The sequence below is a fragment of the Clupea harengus genome, chromosome 3 (genome assembly GCF_900700415.2).
Source record: "Clupea harengus chromosome 3, Ch_v2.0.2, whole genome shotgun sequence".
Taxonomy (NCBI): Eukaryota; Metazoa; Chordata; class Actinopteri; order Clupeiformes; family Clupeidae; genus Clupea; species Clupea harengus.
In genome coordinates this window covers 25,378,500-25,398,499 of record NC_045154.1, presented here as the reverse complement: position 1 = coordinate 25,398,499, position 20,000 = coordinate 25,378,500, and the positions used below count along the sequence as shown (strand labels likewise).

Here is a 20,000-nt window from a genome sequence, read left to right as displayed (position 1 = left end):
CATCTAAACATCTAAACCTCCCCCTGTGAGCTGCCATTCGGCCCCTTTCTCATCGTCTCACCTCGGTACATGGTAAATGTCCGCCGTCCCGCTGGGTGGCTTCCTTTGTTTACCTGTAATGAAGCTTTATGGTGAGTTTGGCAGTCTATTAGCCCCAGAGCCCCAGCCAAAGCCGGAGCCTAGAGGGGCCACTTCCACACACCCAAAAGCCCCCTGTGAGTGTGAGGTAAGGGGCCACGACATGAACCAGGGGGGCACCCTTTGTGTGCTTGGATGAGTTATTCTGTCCTGTATCAACATGATGAACTGTGCAACACAGACCACCCAGCCTCCTTCTCCACCAGTTATCCCCATTTCTCTCTCACACACACACACACACACACACATACGACACACACACACACACACACACACAGACACACACAAACAAGTGTGGAGACTTCTGAAAGCAGACTGCTTATTTGTTCAACAGACAATTAGAAGTCACATGGGGGAAATCAACAGAACATGTTGCCAACTTCTTTGGAACGCCAATCGGAACCGGGAATAATAGAGGGGGTGGACGATGTGTTCCGACCCCCTCGGACAGAACTCCTCACACACAATAAACCATTAGGCATCTGAACCAACAGGAGGTCCACGATGAGAGGTGAAGAAAGAGAGGGAGAGGGAGGGGAAGGGATGCCGACGATGTCTCGCCCTCCCGTTGGACAGCTGCCTATGTTTTTGCAGAGCTTTCCATGAGTCTCGGCTCTGAATCCTGTTGATTTTGGAGAGCTGTATTGACACACGATCTCCCTCTCGCCTGGAAGAGTGGTTTGAAGTGATTGCGCTTGTTTGCTGTGATGTGTTCGTAGGCACACACATTGATGATAGCATATCCGATCACTACCTTAGATCTCAGCAGAGCAAACATGAAAGGCAAACACTCACTGCTGCGCGGTCAACACCGATGAACATACAGTAAAAAACATGTCCTTAGGCGGCACACACTGGGAAGTGGATCTCCCAGCAGTAGCTTTTTCCTTGGAAACTCTGTTTCTGGTAATTCCACGAAAATGTTCGAGGGAGGGAACAGAAGATGGAGAGGCGTCCAGATGTTGTTTTGTTGTTGGGTCACAGGAATAGTTTCATGAAAAACAAAAAGACAAGGGAGACCCCCTCCCCCACCACCATCCATCCATCCCTTCTGGTCTGAGTGTGTGGCCCCTGGCCCGAGTGTGATGTGGGGTTCTGGCGAGAGCGTCGTGGTGCCGCGGGTGAAGTGAAAGGGTTAACAGAGAGGGGGTCTCCTCTCGTGCCTCTGCTTTCATTCAAGAGCAGTGACGTCAGGGGTGCAGGCTACAGCCCACTACAGGGAGAGCCTGACAAGGCTGAGCTGTAACCTGAAGCCAAACACAGCAAGCAAGACAGAAGGAGAGAAAGAGAGAGGGAGAGGGTGAGAGAGGGGGGAGAGAGGGGGGGAGAGAGGGAAAGAGAGGTAGAGAGAGGGAGAGGGAGGGAGAGAGAGAGAATGGAAATAAAGAGAAGGAGGGAGTAATAAAGTGAAAGAGAAAAAAAGGAGGGAGGGAGACACACAGGGGTAGAGAGCGAGTGAGAGCAAGAGAGAGAAAGGGAGAGAGAGAGAGAGAGAGGGAGAGAGAGGGCGAGGGAGAGAGAGGGAGACAGCGAGGGTGATGTCAAACCAGCTGGGCTCAGAAAGTAAACAGAGCTCCGAACGGCAGCATGCTTTCAGCGCCACTGCAGCCAGGACGGCCCCTCCGGGGGATCCAAACACACGCGCACGCATGCCGGGACCCCTGCGGTCGGCCCCGCTCCGCACTCTTCGCCCTCGCCATCCTCATCCTCGGCCTGCTTGTCTCCCAGGGGAGCGCGTGGCCCCTCGGTAAGTGACCGAGCGAACCCACTTTATCTCCCTCCCGTTCTCTGTCTCTCTCTCTCTCTCTCTCTTTCATGCTCTCTCTATCTACATCTTTTTCTGTGTCCTTTGTTCTCAAAGGCTCAGCATCAGCACTTTTCTTTGCCTTCTTTTCATCTGGTCAACAAGTGAGAGAACATTCCAAGTTTTTGACTCCAGAGTGTTTTTTAAAGCCCACTGCGGGATGGTGTGTGTGTGGGTGTGTGTGTGTGTGTGTGTGTGTGTGTGTGTGTGTGTGAGTGTGTGTTCACATGGTTTAGTTCTTTTGGCATGGGACATGTAAGTGTGGAGGAGTTTTTTGCAGTCTTTGTGTTGCCATCTTACATTTTCCTCCTCTTTCATGTACCAGTTCGGACTCCATATGAACTGTTTTCAGATTGAAAACCAAGCATGCAGTTGTTTCTGAATGTTTGGAGTTCCAGGAGTTCCTGAAGAACCACATAGTTATCATGATCAGTACGGATGTTTGAAACTGAAGATGTTTGCCTCCAGGACAGACAGACAAATCTAAAGAATCAGAGGAGTGTGTTAATTACTGACAGTAAGAGACGATTGGTTGAACTAACTCTAACATAACACTGCGTGCATGTAATACATTAATATCAGACATGAGTAAACAGATCACGATCCATAAATAGACGAGACAGTAAATAAAAATGTTCATGAGGTTCTTAATTGGCCCTACCAGAACCAGCGATCCGTGTAGTGGATAACACTTGACACTGAATGTCTACACACTGGGGTGTGTTTGTGTGTGTGTGTGTGTGTGTGTGTGTGTGTGTGTGTGTGTGGGGGGGGGGGGGGGGGGGGGTGCAGTTACAATTACACCTCTCATTATCGCCGCAGATTGAGAGACAGTCTGGAATATAAACAGCTCAAATGTGAGACGACTGCTCTGCTCTGTGTGTTTTTAAATGCAAGCTGAGGGGAGGTTGTTTTTCAGTTTCGGACAAAGGAATGAAAATAAAGATGGATTCTTGACTGTTGTGTAATCCTCCTGTTATGTGGAAATGGCCAGCTCAGCCTCTGCCTCAGCTGAGTTGAGATCAGTGTTTTGGCCCGCGGCCTGGCCCGTTTGAAATCATCACACTGACCTCAGCACAGCGGTCGAGGGACAGAGGGAAAGTCATCAGAGTTTCCCCCCCCCAATCCTGGCTGACACGCTCGCCTGACGGGGAACAGGCGCTCCTGTCGCGTAACCCACACTGAACCCTAAATCGTTCATCAGTCTCCCACCATCCCCACAGTTCCCAGAATCCTCTACTGTCAAGCCCAGAATGGATGGCTTATTTGGGTTAGATCCTCGTGGGCCAATCAACATGTAGGCAGCTGGTGAGCGGCAGGAAGCTAAAGAGCTCAAGGTCAGACAGGGTGAGGAGAGGAGAGACTGTTTCGCTTTCAGAGTGAAAAATTGACCAGCATTTGGAAAAGTCACATTATTTCATGTGAAAGGTATGTGTGCAAGAAGCTTTTTTGCACACACCCCTGGCAGAAGCTAGTGTGGTGGCTACAGCCTGCATTCCCTCAGCTGTGGAAGATGGAATAAAACAAAGGAACGGCAGTAGATCTCTAAATTTATCCTGTGGCCACTGTCGTGTCTGGTGTCTCATTTTTGGCATATGTTGAGGGGGGCTGCCCCTGGGAGGCCATGTTTGCACTGTGTGTGTGTGTGTGTGTGCGTGTATGTGTGTGTATATGTATGCATATATGTGTGTGTGTGTGTGTGTGTGTGTGTGTGTGTGTGTGTGTGTGTGTGTGTGTGTGTGTGTGTGTGTGTGTGTGTGTGTGTGTGTGTGAACATGTGGTGAGGGCCGAAAGTACCGAAAGTGCCGTACCCAGAGGAGTTTCCTGTTCCAAGACCGCTAAATCACTCAGGCCCCAAAATATCAGAGAGCCCCAACCGATCGCAGGCAAGCAGGCAGGCAAAGACTGCACCCACCCAGCCAGCCAGCCAGCAGATATTTAGGGTAATTTTGTTCGTGCTAACGTGACTACTCATGAGAATGACATGAATGAGATGAATGCCTGTTGGGGCGGGGTATGGTGGGGTTAGGAATGTTAGCTGAGATTTAAAGGGGCTAAAGGCTTGCGATGACACACACACACACACACACACACACACACGACTAGACAAAGGTGCAATGAGGGGGTTTATGGTCTGTGACAATGCAACCACTTGTGCAGATGAGATTCCGCTCCGATGCCGAGACTCCATGTATCGATGTTTTTTCCGTCTTGCCCGATGTCTGCCTCCGTGGCGAAAGTACAGCTGCTGCTTCATCAGGTTTCCTTCTTTTAAGGGTGTGGGGGGGGTTGTTGAAGGGAAAGGCACAGTCATGCGAGAGCTGGAATGAGTCACTTAGGACAGCCTGACGATGAAGACTGACATGGGGATGAGCAGCTGTGTCTGACGCTCAGTTTGGACCCGGAACCAAGGACTTTGCAGATGTGCTGCTTGGCCACGGCAAGTCATTGCTCAGCACTCACGACCATGAAATACGGCCGGCTGAAAAGCGTGACCTTCACAGTCCAATCAATGCGCAGCTCGGGCTTTGAACCGATGCCAGCGGCAGAGATAGCAGCCTGGCAAGGTGCCCACAAGGCAATGTGGAGCGCTCCCCTCTCTGTCCCCCGGAGGCTGCCCCAGCGGGGATGGGAACTCGGTGGGCTGAAGACAGGGTTATAGGGGGTGTAGGTCAACACCTGTGAACTTTGACCTTTACACCTTCAACAGGGGTCACAGAATTCCAGTCAGCCATGAAGGTGGAGAGTGAACCCGCCCCCTCTGCCGTGATTTCAGATCCTCTGGAGGTTCTTCAAAGCTTCAGCCTACGCTGTACATGGGGGACAGGATGAGGGTGGGGTAGAGCTGGGGGAAGGGGGGTTATGGGGCGTTAGAGGTTTGGGGCATCAATGTGGCAACATGGTGGTGTGTGGGTGGAGGTGCAGGGGTTGTCTTTGAAGAAGATTAACGCTAATTCTGTGCCTCCAGCTCTCCGAGATTCATGTCCAAGAGGTGCACAGTGCACAACATCTGGAATGGAAAAAGCAGATACCAATTACATAAGTCCAGGAAAGCCATAGAGACCTCAGACAGCTCTCTGCAGAGGGATTCAACCAAGAAAGAACGAGTGCAAGGGAATGAGTGTTTTTGTTTTTTCCTCTGTGTGGTGTGTCTCTTAGCTGCCCTGGCATAGGTCCCGGTGTCCCTTAATGCTGGTTCCTCTCCTGAAGAACGCAGAACTGCCAACATCACAACATCCTCTCTCTCTCTCTCTCTCTCTCTCTCTCTCCTCTCCTCCTCCACTGGGTAGCAAAGCTTTCACAACAAGCCATTAGATCTCAACAATGAATCCTGCGGTTTGGCCCAAGTGTAGTCGTGTAGAATATTGAGACGACTTCTGTGAGGGATGAGTCGTCTGTGCGCTTGTTTACGCACGCAAAGCAGACAAGGGGAGATTAATGGAGGGGGAGAAAGGGAGGGGGTTGGTGGGTGGGTGGGTGGGTGGGTGGGGGTGCATCAAACAAAGTGCTAACATGAATTAAGAAGTCGACTGCTTCAAACAAAGAATTCAAAACAAATGCTCAGCTGTTGCAGAGGCACAGTTCCTAAAAAAGGGTTAGTGGGTTTATACAAGTACACAAGGGCCCTGAGGAAAAGAAAGAGGGAAAAAACAAAGTCTAAATATTACTGTAAGTGTTCTCCTCCCCCACTGCCCCAAATATGTGAGCGAGAGAGGCCTCCACAACAAAAATGCAAAAAAACACAAACACACACACACACACACACACACACACACACACACACACACACACACACACACACACACAACACACATGGGATTGAAACAAACACACACATCACTGTGGCACATAAACACACAGCAAACGCCACACATTTTAACAGCTTCTCTCGTGGTCTCACTCCATGAAGTCAAGAGTGATTTTTTTTTTTTTTTAAACGAGGATATGCGTGTAGATGTCAGGTGTTGAGCGGATGCCTGAGTGATGTGTGTCCAGAGGCCCCCGAGACTGAGCCTCTGATGACATCCGCAGAGTGACGGGCACAAACGCTCCCCAGAGTCGCCCATAAACACTCAGATAGAGTGGAGAGCACTCAGGGCAGATAAAGCAGCATTCCTCACACACACACACACACACACACACACAAATACACACTCACACATACACATACACATGCACACACACACACACACACACACACACACACACACACACACACACACACACACACACACACACACACACACTCACACGCACACACACACACACACACACATGCACCTAATAACACATATACACATACCACACTCCCCCCCCCCCCACACACACACACTAAGAACACACATACACACAAACACACACTCACACACACACACACACACACACACACACACACACACACTCACGCCCCCATTCCGCTGACAAACACCCCAGCTTTCCTCCGCTGTCGGAACATCACGTCCTGGCCTAAGAGAGCAGGCTCCAAGTGAGATGTTGCAGCTCCATGACAGCAGAGAGATCCAACACTAAATTAAAACACGAAGATGGAAGAAAACATCATATCCGTCACCAATTTATTTGTACACAGTTTATGAGCGAGGTGGTGGCGCAGCTTCTTTCCAACTAAACAATTATTTCCTGTGTAAAAGCATAAAACAGAAAAGCGGATTACTGATCTGGGCTCCTTCTCTCTCTCCCATCATATATCAAGGCTCATGGCAGCTCATAAAGAGGTCACATAAGCCTTTGGTACAGACTCATAAAGGCTTCACACACTGACAGCCAAAGGACTCATGGCTGACCCCATCGTTTTCAGTGACAGAGAGGTGCAGCTCGTGACTCATTTCAAAAGGTCGAAGGGCCTGAAATATATGTCTAGAACTACTGACCGTGTGAACTATCCATGACCTACTGACAGAGTACTTAGCTACTCAGTACGTATTTAGTAAACTTTGATGCTCGCAACTGCCAAAACCATATCAAACCCCAACCAATCAAACTCAACCAATCAAACTAAATCAATCAAACCAAACCAAAAACTAAAACTTTAAGATGTCATTGTTTAAAATGGATGCCACTTGCTCAAATCTGTTTGAACAATATAGAGTGTCTGGACTTTCATGTGTGTTACTGGAAACCAGGATGACATCATCCACAGTGAACTCCGCTGTGAACTCAGACAGATCCTCAAGAGGGCTTCTACCCCCTCGGGATAAAAAACATATAGTTTTCTCCACAGGGAAACCAAAACGCCTGTGTGCCTATGGTTTTCTAAAATGCACCCTTCAACCTTTCCCTCTAAATGTAAGCCTGCGCGAGGTATTTGTGGCTCTTGTAGTTTGTTTTGGAAACCAACAGAAAGGAACAGTTCAAACCTCCCACATTATTAGCCCAGCAGCACATGACAAATGTGGTTTGCAGAATGAGGCAACACATATGACATGACTTGTTAGTTATGTACTGAAGACAGACTATGACTGAGGGGGAGTTTCACAGCACAGCTGGTTGGATCGATGGAGATCCCAAAGTAATTCCCCAATAACATCACTCTATCCTGGCAAAATGGTTGATGGCTGCAACTCAATATGACACACTTCTTTGCATATGCCAGCAATGTGTTAATGTTAGTGATAAACTATCCCAAACAGAGGGTGGTACTGATTGAGACCAGGCTTCAATTTTGACACACCAGGCCCAAACACACACCCCTTTGGTGGAGCTCACCTCTGCGAGTGTTTTAGCAGAAAATATATGTGGGATTCCTCCACAGAGACCAGTAAAAGCTTTTTAGACTTGACATAGGAACAAAAGTTAATATACATCTGGCAGTGTTAGCTCAATGCTACAATACATTATAACTTAAATTGCAGGTTCCAAAGCAAACAAAATACAACAGTAAATTACGGAGATTGTTGACAAGCCAATTAAAGTCATTCCTAGGTAACGAGACCCGCAATCCTGCCTTGCATACGGCCCTGTTTGCCCTGAGTCTGCATTTGGCCTGTGTTTATGGAACTGTCAGTCAGTGCTGTTGTTTTTTTGGTTAGTTCACCTGGTATTCTGCAGTCTCCTGGAAACGGCAGTCCAAACGGACTCTAAGGAGAACAGCAGGCCATGGAGGAGCGCAGCGAAATCTGTCATCCCATTAAGGTTCAGAAGGGGTCAAGTGAAGTCTTGGAGCCCTGCAGTGGGCATATCTCCCAGCATTCTAGAACATCTGCACAAGCGTTCTCAGGCGAAATCACTCGCCTGAGGTTCATATTTACCTTAGTCGTCTCAGCACTGCAGGCTCCACAGCACTGCCTTCTGGCTCAACCGTACCCCAACCAAACACCATTTACAGTTTTTTTTCCAATCATTTTCACACTTGTCTCAGTACCTTGCCCAGTTTTTTTTTTAAACTCTTCACACAGTGGGCTTTACAGACACACACACCTCAGCACCTCAGTTAACCTTTGGTGCAAAATGCACTACAACCACCAAAACACAAAACACTATAGCATATGCTTTCTCCCATTGAACCTACTTTATCTCTCAATGTAAAATGAACTAAAGAACACAGACAACTTGAAGCATTGCAAAATGCATATATTATGTGTTGCTGTATCCCCTATTTTTGCACAGTTCATTGATCAGTGGTATAGTGGTTTGTGTTGGTGACTAACAAGTAGTTGACCTGGTTTCAATTCCTGGGCAATGCAAGAATTTTTTGTAAGTCACTTTGGATAAAAGTGTTTGTTGTAGTTGCATTTTTGGGTCACTTTGTCTCATAGCCCATGACTTACATATACAGCATTAGAGTAATAGTGGAAAAATGTCTTCAGCAATAACTACATTTATATTTCCCACATGCATGCACATTTCAATGCAAATGCTGTACTGCAACACTTTTGTATAGTTGGTAACAAGGCTGCAAACAAACAAAACAAAGCCGAAAACTGAATACATTTTCAGCGAAAATCTGAATAATCTGCATTTGTCAGGTGTATAATTTCATCTGTCTGTCAAAATACAGCATCTTTCCCTCTACAGTGATCTAAATTTTGATGGTGGTAAACATTGAATGAGACTGAGGTATCCATGAATTTCGGAAGAAGTGGTCATTGAATGCATTTTTATTAAGTGTTTTGAGAAAGTGTACATGGTATTGAAACAAGTGTGAAAATGATTGGAAAAAACTGTATATGCACTAAATCTCCTGTAGTGTAAAACAAACAGGCCCTCACACCGGCCACACCCTTTGTCAGCTCTCCATGGCAACGTCACCGAACTGCACCGCACCACCGGAGAACATCTGACCAATCACACTGGGCTCTCAAAGCACACCCTACAGAGCACTCTTTCCATAGTGCATCACAGCACCATAGAACAGCATCCCACCGAGACCACAGCACCACCATCTCTGTCCAGATCTTACCACAGAATGCCACCTACAGTCTCACTCACCCACCCAGCAATGGCACGGGAGGTGGGGGGGCGGGGGGCTGTTTTATTTGATTCCATTGCCTGCCATGTCTATTAGCTGCCCTGCCATGGGTTCCGATGTTCTGTAGAGCACAGGTTCCTCCGCTGAAGAACACAGATCACAACCCCACCCTTTCTCCTCAGCCGTCATGGGTAGCACAGCCTTCACAATACCATTGGATCCTCTATCACATACCATCTCAACAATGACTCCTGTGGTTTAACTCTGTGAGAAGTTATGTGAATTTTGCAAATGCGTCTGTAAGGGTTCTTACCAATCACACTGGGCTCTAAAAGCACACCCTACATTCTCCATAGCACATCACATCACCACACAGACCTCCACGGACACACCAACACCCCCCTGTCTGTCCAGAACTTACCACAGAAAAGCCAGCGGGCTACACTAAAAGGGGGTCAAGCGACACAGCTACATGATTGTGGTTTTGGTCATTTACGAAATGGGGGTTTTCCTGCACTCGTTTCGTTTCTGCATTCTGCATTTTGCCTCCTCTCAGAGAGAGAGAGAGAGAGAGAGAGAGAGAGAGAGAGAGAGAGAGAGAGAGAGAGAGAGAGAGAGAGAGAGAGAATTCTCGCTTTAATTGGAAAGGCGCACTGGGCGGGACAGGGTGAACAGAATGATTAGCCAGAGACGCGCATTCCACCGCCGAGCTGTGCCAGGGAGCGAAGCCGATCCTCGCTCCAATTGCGATCGTTTCCACAGACGCCCCGACAACTTTCCAGCGGAGTCGCCCGCTGCACTCAGATCACCTTTTGGTCTCATTCGGACTGCTGTCCGAGCATCATCCATGGCTCTCTCCATTGTTTAACATATTAGCAAGATTAATTGTCTGTGAGTGATTCCACCACTCCTGCTCCCTTATGTAAGCAGAGCTCAGTGCAATAAATATATTTCATCTGAGGAGCGGCTCACGAGCAGAAAGCATCAGTCACCAGGGATCTGAAGGACACTGGAGAAAGGAGTTTAGTTTAAAAGATTTGGTCCTAAACATTTGCTTTAAATAAATGTTACTTGTAATTAGGGTATATTTTTTTTTACTTTAAGTGGTGTGGTTTAATGGTTTTAAGCTTTAATGGTTTAAAGAGGCAAGCCTGAATGGGTCTGCCTCGAATTGAGTCTGGTCTAGTTCAGAGGTGTTTATTTACCAGGATTTTACCACCCTACTTCTGTGTCAGCTGTTTTTCTAAGGAGGTCAGGCGAAAAGACGTTTAAAAAAGGAGAAACAAACACACTCTCTGTCTGTCTCTCATCACCCCACACAGCCGGGGATAACACTACTGTGCATGAAAGAGCAGACGAGAATGACACAAACACACAACATTGGGAATCTGGTCTCTCCTGGGTTGAGTGAGGACAAGCGGCAGTGTTGGGAGGCTTGTCTTCTCCTGCAAAGAGAGACATGTGCTGTCTGGCCGATCTCAAACGCGTATCTTGCCTTACTCACGCGTGCATTCCTTCACTGCATTTGCCTGCTCTATGGGAGATAATGTGTACTCTGTTAAAAGATGCAGTCTTCAATTCTGGCCAAAGGTTGATGATATTTCAGCTTGACAGCCAATCAAATTACACCCATCCCTATACCTGCTCCTGAAGCAGCGTGTTGATAGGCTGGAATTGTTTATGGCTCAGTCCGAGCTGCTCCCTTTGTTTCCCATTCACAGAGCCAGAGCTGTGTACAAACATTTGTTTGGAGCGCACACACTGAAAGGGCAGCTAGAAGACCGTGTCAAAAAGTGTGTTAGATTAGAATTTGCGGAGTGCACCTCCTAAAGTCCTAAAGAGTCTGAGTTGAAAGTGGTCACTCCGTTAGGAACCATGTGTTGACTTGCATGTGTGCAGCAGGACGCAGCGTTGACTGTCTGACTGATTGACTGACTGACTGACTTTGTCTGACTGACTGACTGACTGTCTGGCCACCGACTGCAGTGCTCTTGTTGTCTGGCTGGATTCATGAGGAGTTTAATTTCATTCCATTGACTCACTGTCTGGGGTTAATGTGTTTTGGGGCAGCAGATGACCATAGCTGCTGTTCCTTTCTTATAGTAGCTGTATGCCTAGTCTAGCAGGGCTAGGTTTGACTTTGGCTCTGTGTGACCACGGAAACAGTCTGAAGACATCTCTAAGTGTTGGGTGAAGTTTATGGCTAATGGGGTTCTGGTTTTGTTTACTCCTAAAGTGCACTAATCACTATAGCTGTTTTGTTTGTGTCTGCACTGCCATTTTGAACTCGAGATGTTGGAATAGTTCAGAATGGATGAAACACGGTAATCATTCCCACCCACATTTAAGCCACATTCCTGTGGTAAACAGTAATAAAGTAATTGGTAATCAGATGCTAGGTTGACAGAGAATGAGGAAGTACACAGGCACAGGAGCTTAGAGCTGTACAATACACCTTCACATAGTCATGCCAGAGGATCGAAACACCTTCCTTTGTCAACGCGGCATTAAAAGTAAGCTGTAGAGGTCTAGCCACTGTGTGTGCCGGCTTCTTTTTGTTTGGTGTCAAGTAATTTGGTCTGCCAATGGATAAACACCTTCTGTTCTTTAGGCACGAATAAACGTGTGTGTGTGTGTGTGTGTGTGTGTGTGTGTGTGTGTGTGTGTGTGTGTGTGTGTGTGTGTGACTTGGTTGTGTCCACTCAGACTACAGGTGGCTCTACCCGCAGTGTCCAGGGCCGGAGTGGGGTGCCATGTGCCGTGACTGCTGTGAGTACGAGCTGATCCGCTGCAAATGCCCCCTGCAGGGGGTGCCAGTGGGCTACGCCGTCCCCTGCTGTCGCAACGCCATCAACGAGTGTGATCCCTGCATTATACACCCAGGTAAACACTCAGACACACACATATACACACACACACACTCTCACTCTCTCAAATACACACACACACACACACACACACACTTCTGCTCACACACAAAACACTCTCTCGCTCACACACATACACACACACTCTCTCTCTTAAATACACACACACACACACACACACACACAAACTTCTGCTCACACACAAAAACACACTCTCTCTCGCTCACACACATATACACACAAACTCAAACAGGCTGTGAAATTCCTACAAGCCCATTTTAAACCTGTCTGTTTTTTTGCTGCCCTAATTGCAATGGTTGTGTTTCTTTTTTTTTTTTGTAGGGCAAGGGAATCTTAATAAGACCTCAGTTTTACATTGTTTGTTAGTAATTTAAGCTGTAATTGCAGTTCTCTTCCTGTGTACTGTGTGTGTTTTACTGGAACAGGAGTGAGAAAACCCAGCTGGAAACTTGTAGCCCATCATGTCAGGGTTTACACGAGATCTTCTCACATACACACCTCTTTCTTTCCTGCAACCACCTGGACATGAAACATTCTCATGATTTCACAACTCAAAAACTAGAAGAAAACACACACACACACACACACACACACACACACACACACACACACACACACACACACACACACACACACACACACACACACACACACACACACACACACAAAATCCTTACCCTCTTTTTGGCATGACAAAAAAAAACAGATGTTCATAATCAAGTGCATACCTGTGTCTTTACAGCAGGTTCTCTTCAAATCCCCCCTCATAAATCTGTAGACTCTCTTGCATTGTGCGTCTGTCCGTCTCCATACCATAGGCAAACCCTCCAATGTTGACATTTACGCCCGCAGAGACATTTGCGTGTCTCTACCTCTGCTTGTGTTTGGAGTCCTCAGACCACCGACCGCCCTGAACAGAAACCAGCTCGCCGCGCCACCAGTGATTTGGTGAACAAGTCTGTCTCGGCGCATAGGTCCGTTTTCCTGGAGGCTCTCCTAAACGGGCCTGATGACTTTCACAGTTCTCATCCACGTGATGGAGCGCTACAGGAGCTGAGGCCAGCAGCGCCATTCAGCTGGGCTTCAGACTTAATCTATCACACATTCACCTAGTTTAAGCCTCATTCTCTCTCTCTCTTTCTCCATCGCCCCCCCCCCCCTCTCTCTCCCCCTTTCACTGGGCTAACCCCTCTGAAAGGCTGCAGCATCTTTGAGAACTGCAAGCGCTGTCACAACGGAACATGGGGACCCAGGGATGACTTCTTCGTGCGGGGGAAGTACTGCTCCGAGTGTCGCCCTGGATGGTCAGGGGGAGACTGCATGAGTGAGTTCTGTGCCCTCTCACTAGGAATCATTGTGACACAGCCACTGTAACATAGACAGCAAGGTACATACAACCCAACTCCATTTTGTGTCAAGACAAAAAAGTGCATAGGATACCATATCTCACAGCTCACGGTATCAACAGGTATCAACGTGTTAAGTATTCGTTTTTTTCCCAATCGTAAGCAAATCAGTTGTGGTATATAGTTCCGCTGCTATATGCAAATTCAGAATTTTAGCTACGTGAGATAACCATCACCTTAACCTGCTTATTACTTCTTCTTTGATGTACACATGTTATTTTTCCATTTGTCTGTCTACCACTGACGTTATGCTGTTGAGTGAATGTGCCTCTGCTGTGCCTCCCCTGCTAGAGTGTGGCGGCGTGATAAGGAAACGACAGGGCCACATCGTGCTGGAGGCCTACCCCAATAATGCCCGCTGCGAGTGGACCCTGCAGGTAGATCGACCCTTCACCATCGAGTTCAGGTGGGCACCGAGGCCTCGCCCACCACACCTCACGTACCCTTTCTCTGTTCTGCCCAGTGCCCAAGTACTGAGTGGTAGTATTGGGTCACAACTTCAATTTGGGATTATCAAATCTTCTATAATTTCCCTTTTTGGTCTAAAGTGTCTGCGCACTGACAAAGCCTCTTTTGTGGTTGCCCTTCACTGAGTGGTGTCTGTGTCGTGTGTCTGTGATGACTGTTACCAGTTGGGTGTATCAAATCTGCTATAGCTATTCTGTTTTTTTTTTTTTGCCCATTGACAAAGCCTCTTTTGTGGTTCCCCCTCTGCGGCTAACCGTAGCGAACATGCTGAAAACAGATTTGCACCTGGTTATCCCACTTTGGGTAGCATTCATCAAAATACATTAGCCTTCATTTTCGGTGACAAGCTCCATGCTTCCATCAAATTGGAGACACGGATCAATGGCGTTCCAGACCTCGAATCGAAATCCAAAGCAGAACTTCGGGTGATGTTTCTGCCCAGTTCCAACACAAGTGCTCCTTCCCATATTACCTATTAAGTCATTACGGAGAGGTTGTTTTTTGCAGAGCTGCTTTTAGCTTGTGGTTACTGTACGTTCAGTCGATGCACCTCAAGATAAATTGTTTCATGATTGATAAATAGTTGCAGCAATTTCCCTATGAACATAATCCTGGCATTTCGAAAACCACTGGCATGCCAAACTGAACACTGTAGCCAATGACTAACACACACTGTACAGAAGATCCACCCACTAGCACAACAAGGCATGCCTCAGTGCTGTCCAAACAGGCTTTCATGTACAGTACAATGGCACAAACTGACTATAACAGAAAGTAATTAATTGCCCCATAAATAAGCCTTAATATTGCTTTTGGATATTTTACGGCAAGCACGCCATGGAGACCATAAATATAACAAGGGCCCTTTTTAGCTAGAGCCTCTAATTCTCAGGGCTAATGGAAAGTTATGGGTTTTGGCATCAACATATGGGGCCTAACTGGCATCAGATTTACACGTTTAAGACCTTTGGCTTGCGTTTGTGAATGCTGTAATGGCTGCCTATGCACAATGTCTCATCTGAGCTGAACAGGGGTGTACCCACACACACACATACAAGCAGATGCACACACACAGCCTCACCCCCACCCTCCATCTCACACACCCTTTCACTTACTCATACAAGCCGATACTCACACCCGCAAATACCAAACCACAACCATTCCATCCAAAACACATGACACTATTACACCCAACCACCAGCCAGGCTCACCCAACAAAACCCTCAGACAGAGAGAGAGAGAGAGAGAGAGAGAGAGAGAGAGAGAGAGAGAGAGAGAGAGGGACAGAGAGATTAATTACAGAATAATGGGCTATGTTTATCTTTTTAAAGTTTTAAGTTTTAGTTACCACCCACATGCAGTCATAGTCCATATAGTGATGCACCTGTGAAAGCCCTACATACCCAAACCCAGTGAAACCCGTCCAAAACAAACCCACCCACTCCTCTTATAGCTTCCAAGTATTCCTGGACTTTTCCAACCTCACAACTATCCCGAGCTGCATGCTCTTTACCACAGAAGAAGTCAATATACCACTTGGTAGACGTTCAACATAACCTGTACATTTGAAACAGTATGGCTGTAAATGTTCTCCAGAATGTAGCATCCTGACCTAAAACCACCATAACATTCTCTACCGCCTAAACATTATTACCAGCTTATGTGTGTTACTCACCTTCTCGGCTTTGTTCCCTACCTCTCCTTATCTTTCCTCTAATGCTATCTCCTCTTACTAGTACTTAACTCGCACTTACAGTAGTTACATTCCTGCACTTTTTATTCCTTATGTAAAGTAGTATTTATTGTTACACTAGGTCTCTATTGCTTGTAGCTTGATTGTTTTCTCCTTTGTACGTCGCTTTGGATAAAAGCGTCTGCTAAATGACTAAATGTATGTAAATGTTTGTACTGGCCATTCCTTGCACACTTACCTCGCTTCACTTCTCGTCCTCAGGAATGTCCTTTCCTCCATTTATCTCTCACACCCCAATATGTAAACATCATTTTGTCCACTCTCTGTTGAAAAGGTCGAGAAGACCATGTGCACTATGCTAAAGATTCACCTTTTGATTTAGTGTCTTGTTGAAGGCTCCCGACACCAAAACTGCTGACATGAAAAATGAAAGGACTAAGTGTGAAACACTGAGGTAAACTGTGTTGGTAACACGCAAGGAGGATGGAATTATGTTGTTAATATTGCACACGTGGAAGTGATGAACGTTTAGACGGCCTAAGCACGACAAAAATGTAATTATCACATAACGTCTGTATAATTGCCATAATTTGCAGTGTTGCGTGAGCAAATGCGGGGCTCTTGCCATATGGTTTGGCATTTATGAGATAAGTATGACGGTTAAGCCTTAGACCGTGATCAACTTTTTATTTGCATTATCATTTTCAGTTACGTATAACAATTACCGCAAGCTGGCTTGGCCTGAATGAGGGTGAATAGGTCAGGATTGTTCGACGAGTGTGTGATAAAGGTGTGCCTGTCAGCAGCTGCTCACAATTCACCAACACACCTTCCTTCCAGCAGTCTCTCCTCTTTCAAGTGAATGCCCTTATCTGGAGCACAACGAGCAGTCGTCGCTCACAATCGTGTCATCCCTACAGGTGTTTGTCGAGCTTGTGGGAAACTGTCCCATTAAGGGCCGTACCGTAACGAATCCCAGCTTTGCTACGTGATCTCAGACAAATACCCTGGGCAAATTAACGAGCGGTATGTCCGACAGTGATCTCCTGCACAGAGGCTCCAGGGAGATTGATTCCATGTTGAAATTATTTATAATAGCGATCGTTGAGAGAGGAATGATCGCATTCATGAAACTTTCTGCGCCACCGAAATAGGGGTAATGAAAGGGGCAATTTTCACCTACTTTCAGCAAGCTCATTGATGGAGAGCGTGAGAGTCCCCCGTGACTGGCATTAGCACGTTTGCTAACTCTGACTGATTCTTCACGGGCCAGCCTGCGCCATGGCAGGAAAAGAGAAAAGACTTGGCAGTGAGGTGCTGGACGGACACCCCCTCTCTTGATCTCTCTCTCTCTCTCCCCTCCCTTCTCTTTCTAGTGCTTTATTTTCCCAAACGGAGAAGTAGCAGAAACAAAAACAAATCTGTCCTGTCTGCAATGCCAACTGAGAAAAGTTAGAAGTGTTTTTGTACAGTGTCAGACTGCTGGGAAATGAAGTTATCTGCCAGTGTGCAGTGGGCTGGTGTGTGTGTGTCAGCGGAGGCTCTTTAGAAGATGACGAGCTGGAAATGGTGAGGAAGTGTATATGGCTGGAGAGATGAAGCTCTGACGAATGACTGGCAATCCAGTACCTAGGTACTCAGCTGAGCTCCAGTGAAATCCATCCTCATATTTTTGTTCTTTTCATCATCTAATTTCATTGCTTTCCCTCCCTTTCCTCTTTTCCGCTCTCTCTCTCTCTCTCTCTCTCTCTCTTTCTGTGTGTCTCTCTTTTTCTCTGTCTGTCCCTCCATCTCTCTCTCTCTCTGTCGGTCTCTCTCTCTCTCTCTCTCTCTCTCTCTCTTCTCCCTCTCTATCTCTCTCTCCCTTCTTGATGACAGATTCATGATGCTCAGTCTGGAGTTTGACCACAGCTGTCGCTATGACTACGTGGAGGTGCGAGACGGGGACAGCATTACGTCTCGTGTGATTGGCCGGTTCTGTGGAAATGATAGGCCTCCTCCACTCCAAAGCTCCGGAAACACCTTGCACATCCTGTTTGTCTCCGACGGTTACAAGAACTTTGACGGCTTCTTCGCCACTTTCCAGGAGAGCTCAGGTATGGAAGTCCACATATGTTCAAATATCTTTACAAATACAATAGAATATATAAAATAGATGTATGTATAGAATGTATACATGTTTTTCATGTATTTGGCACCACTCCAGCCAAAGATTAAACAAAATGAACATTTACGTGCCAATCTCACAAGTATACGTGTGTGTGTGTGTGTGTGTGTGTGTGTGTGTGTGTGTGTGTGTGTGTGATTGTGTGTGTTTGTGTGTGTGTGTGTGTGTGTGTGTGGGGGTGTGTGATTGTGTGTGTGTGATTGTGTGTGTTTGTGTGTGTGTGTTTTTCTGTGTCTGTCTATTTCTGTAAATCTTACAGCCTGCAGCTCCTCACCCTGTCTCCATGACGGCACCTGTGTTCTGGACTCTTCCCACTCCTTCCACTGCGCATGCCTGGGTGGATACACAGGCAGGAGGTGTGAGAACGGTGAGTCACCCCCTCCCCTCCCCTCACACACACACACACACACACACACACACACACACACACACACACACACACACACACACACACACTCTCATATCCAAACACAGTCGTCCTCAGTGTAAGATCTCAACAACCCGACAGCGAAGCAGCCTTTCCTCGATGGATTTGAGTGGGTTTAGTGGCTGTGTGCTCTTGCTCTTGCTGCTGCCACTGGTGCTGCTGCTGCTGCTGCTGCTGCTGCTGCTGCTGCTGCTGCTGGTGAGTTATTTCTGCCCGGGGAATGAGGTAGAGAAGGGTCTCATGCCAGTGGAAAACCAGCAGTGGACTAGAGGTAGAGTCCGCTTTGTCCTTGGCACAGGGTCTGGAAGTGGTTACCTGCCACAGACACACACACACATGCAGCCAAACTATTACATCTTTATACACACACACATTGGCATACATACACTCCTACACAGAAGAAAAGAAACACACACACACACACACACACACACACACACACACACATACACACACACACACACACACACACACAAACATAGCCACACATACACACACTCATGCACAGAAGAAAAGAAACCTAGACGCACACACAACCTGGATGACTTTTAGGTATTTCCTTTGTAGCTGGTGTGTCTGTACAGTACTGTTCCTGCTGTTTTATTTATCTGGGTCTGGACAGGGTCGTGTATTTCCGCACTCCCCCCCTGACTACATCCCTACAGGAAAACACACAAGCCAAAACTCTCTCTCTCTCTCTCTCTCTCTCTCTCTCTCTCTCTCTCTCTCTTTCTTCCCCAGTCTCTCTCTCTCTTTCTCTCTCTCTCTCTCTTCTTTATCTGGTGGTCTCATTTCCATTGCTAAATCATAGTCTATAAATGTGATGCTGAAATGACCCCTTACTTCACACACACGCCTACACACATAGGTACACACACACACACACACACACACACACACACACACACACACACACACACACACACACACACACACACACACACACACACGCGTACACACATAGGTACACACACATACACACATATAGGAACAGTGCTGCCCCATAAAGCGGGCTCGCGGCGCAGAGGAATTCCATACTGCTCTCCGTATGCATACCCATAGATTCCCGGAGGCTGGCCAGGCTGGGCTTTAAACTTTAAATGTCTCAGTTGACTCTGGAAAACATGTGCTCATTACTGCCTTCAGAAGACACGTATGAATCCACTCACACGCCGTAGGGGTGGGAGTGTGTGTGTGTGTGTGTGTGTGTGTGTGTGTGTGTGTGTGTGTGTGTGTGTGTGTGTGTGTGTGTGTGTGTGTGTGTGTGTGTGTGTGTGTTTGTGTGTGTGTGACCAAATGCACATTATACGGTACATAACAAATGCACCCCATTAAAATCTCATTAAAGGTAAGGAGATGAACCCTGTTTTTCTCCTATAGTCTAACAACATTCTCACCTTGTGAAGCCAGTCTCACTCTAATCATAGTAGGCAACTGAGAAGGGCGAGGAGATAGATGCTGTTTATCCTCTATGGTCCGAATCTCAGGAGCTCTTCAGGATACCATAGAAACAATTAAATGCACATTATAGGATGTCAATAAAGGCAAATGAAGAAGTAATGGATATCGATTTGACAGTAGTT

The 20,000-nt window shown here is 47.0% G+C and overlaps 1 protein-coding gene across 1 annotated transcript in view; it reads left to right on the top strand.

Annotated features, from left to right (window-relative positions):
* Positions 1-1,548: 1,548 nt before the first annotated feature.
* The window catches only part of pamr1b (peptidase domain containing associated with muscle regeneration 1b), a 26,275-nt gene continuing 7,823 nt past the window's right edge, over positions 1,549-20,000 (top strand). Inside the window, exons 1-6 of the mRNA XM_031565167.2 lie at positions 1,549-1,885; positions 12,075-12,251; positions 13,455-13,580; positions 13,954-14,068; positions 17,702-17,919; positions 18,250-18,357. Coding sequence (XP_031421027.1) covers positions 1,726-1,885; positions 12,075-12,251; positions 13,455-13,580; positions 13,954-14,068; positions 17,702-17,919; positions 18,250-18,357 — 904 coding nt within the window. The 5' untranslated portion in view covers positions 1,549-1,725. The remainder of the gene's footprint in view (positions 1,886-12,074; positions 12,252-13,454; positions 13,581-13,953; positions 14,069-17,701; positions 17,920-18,249; positions 18,358-20,000) is intronic.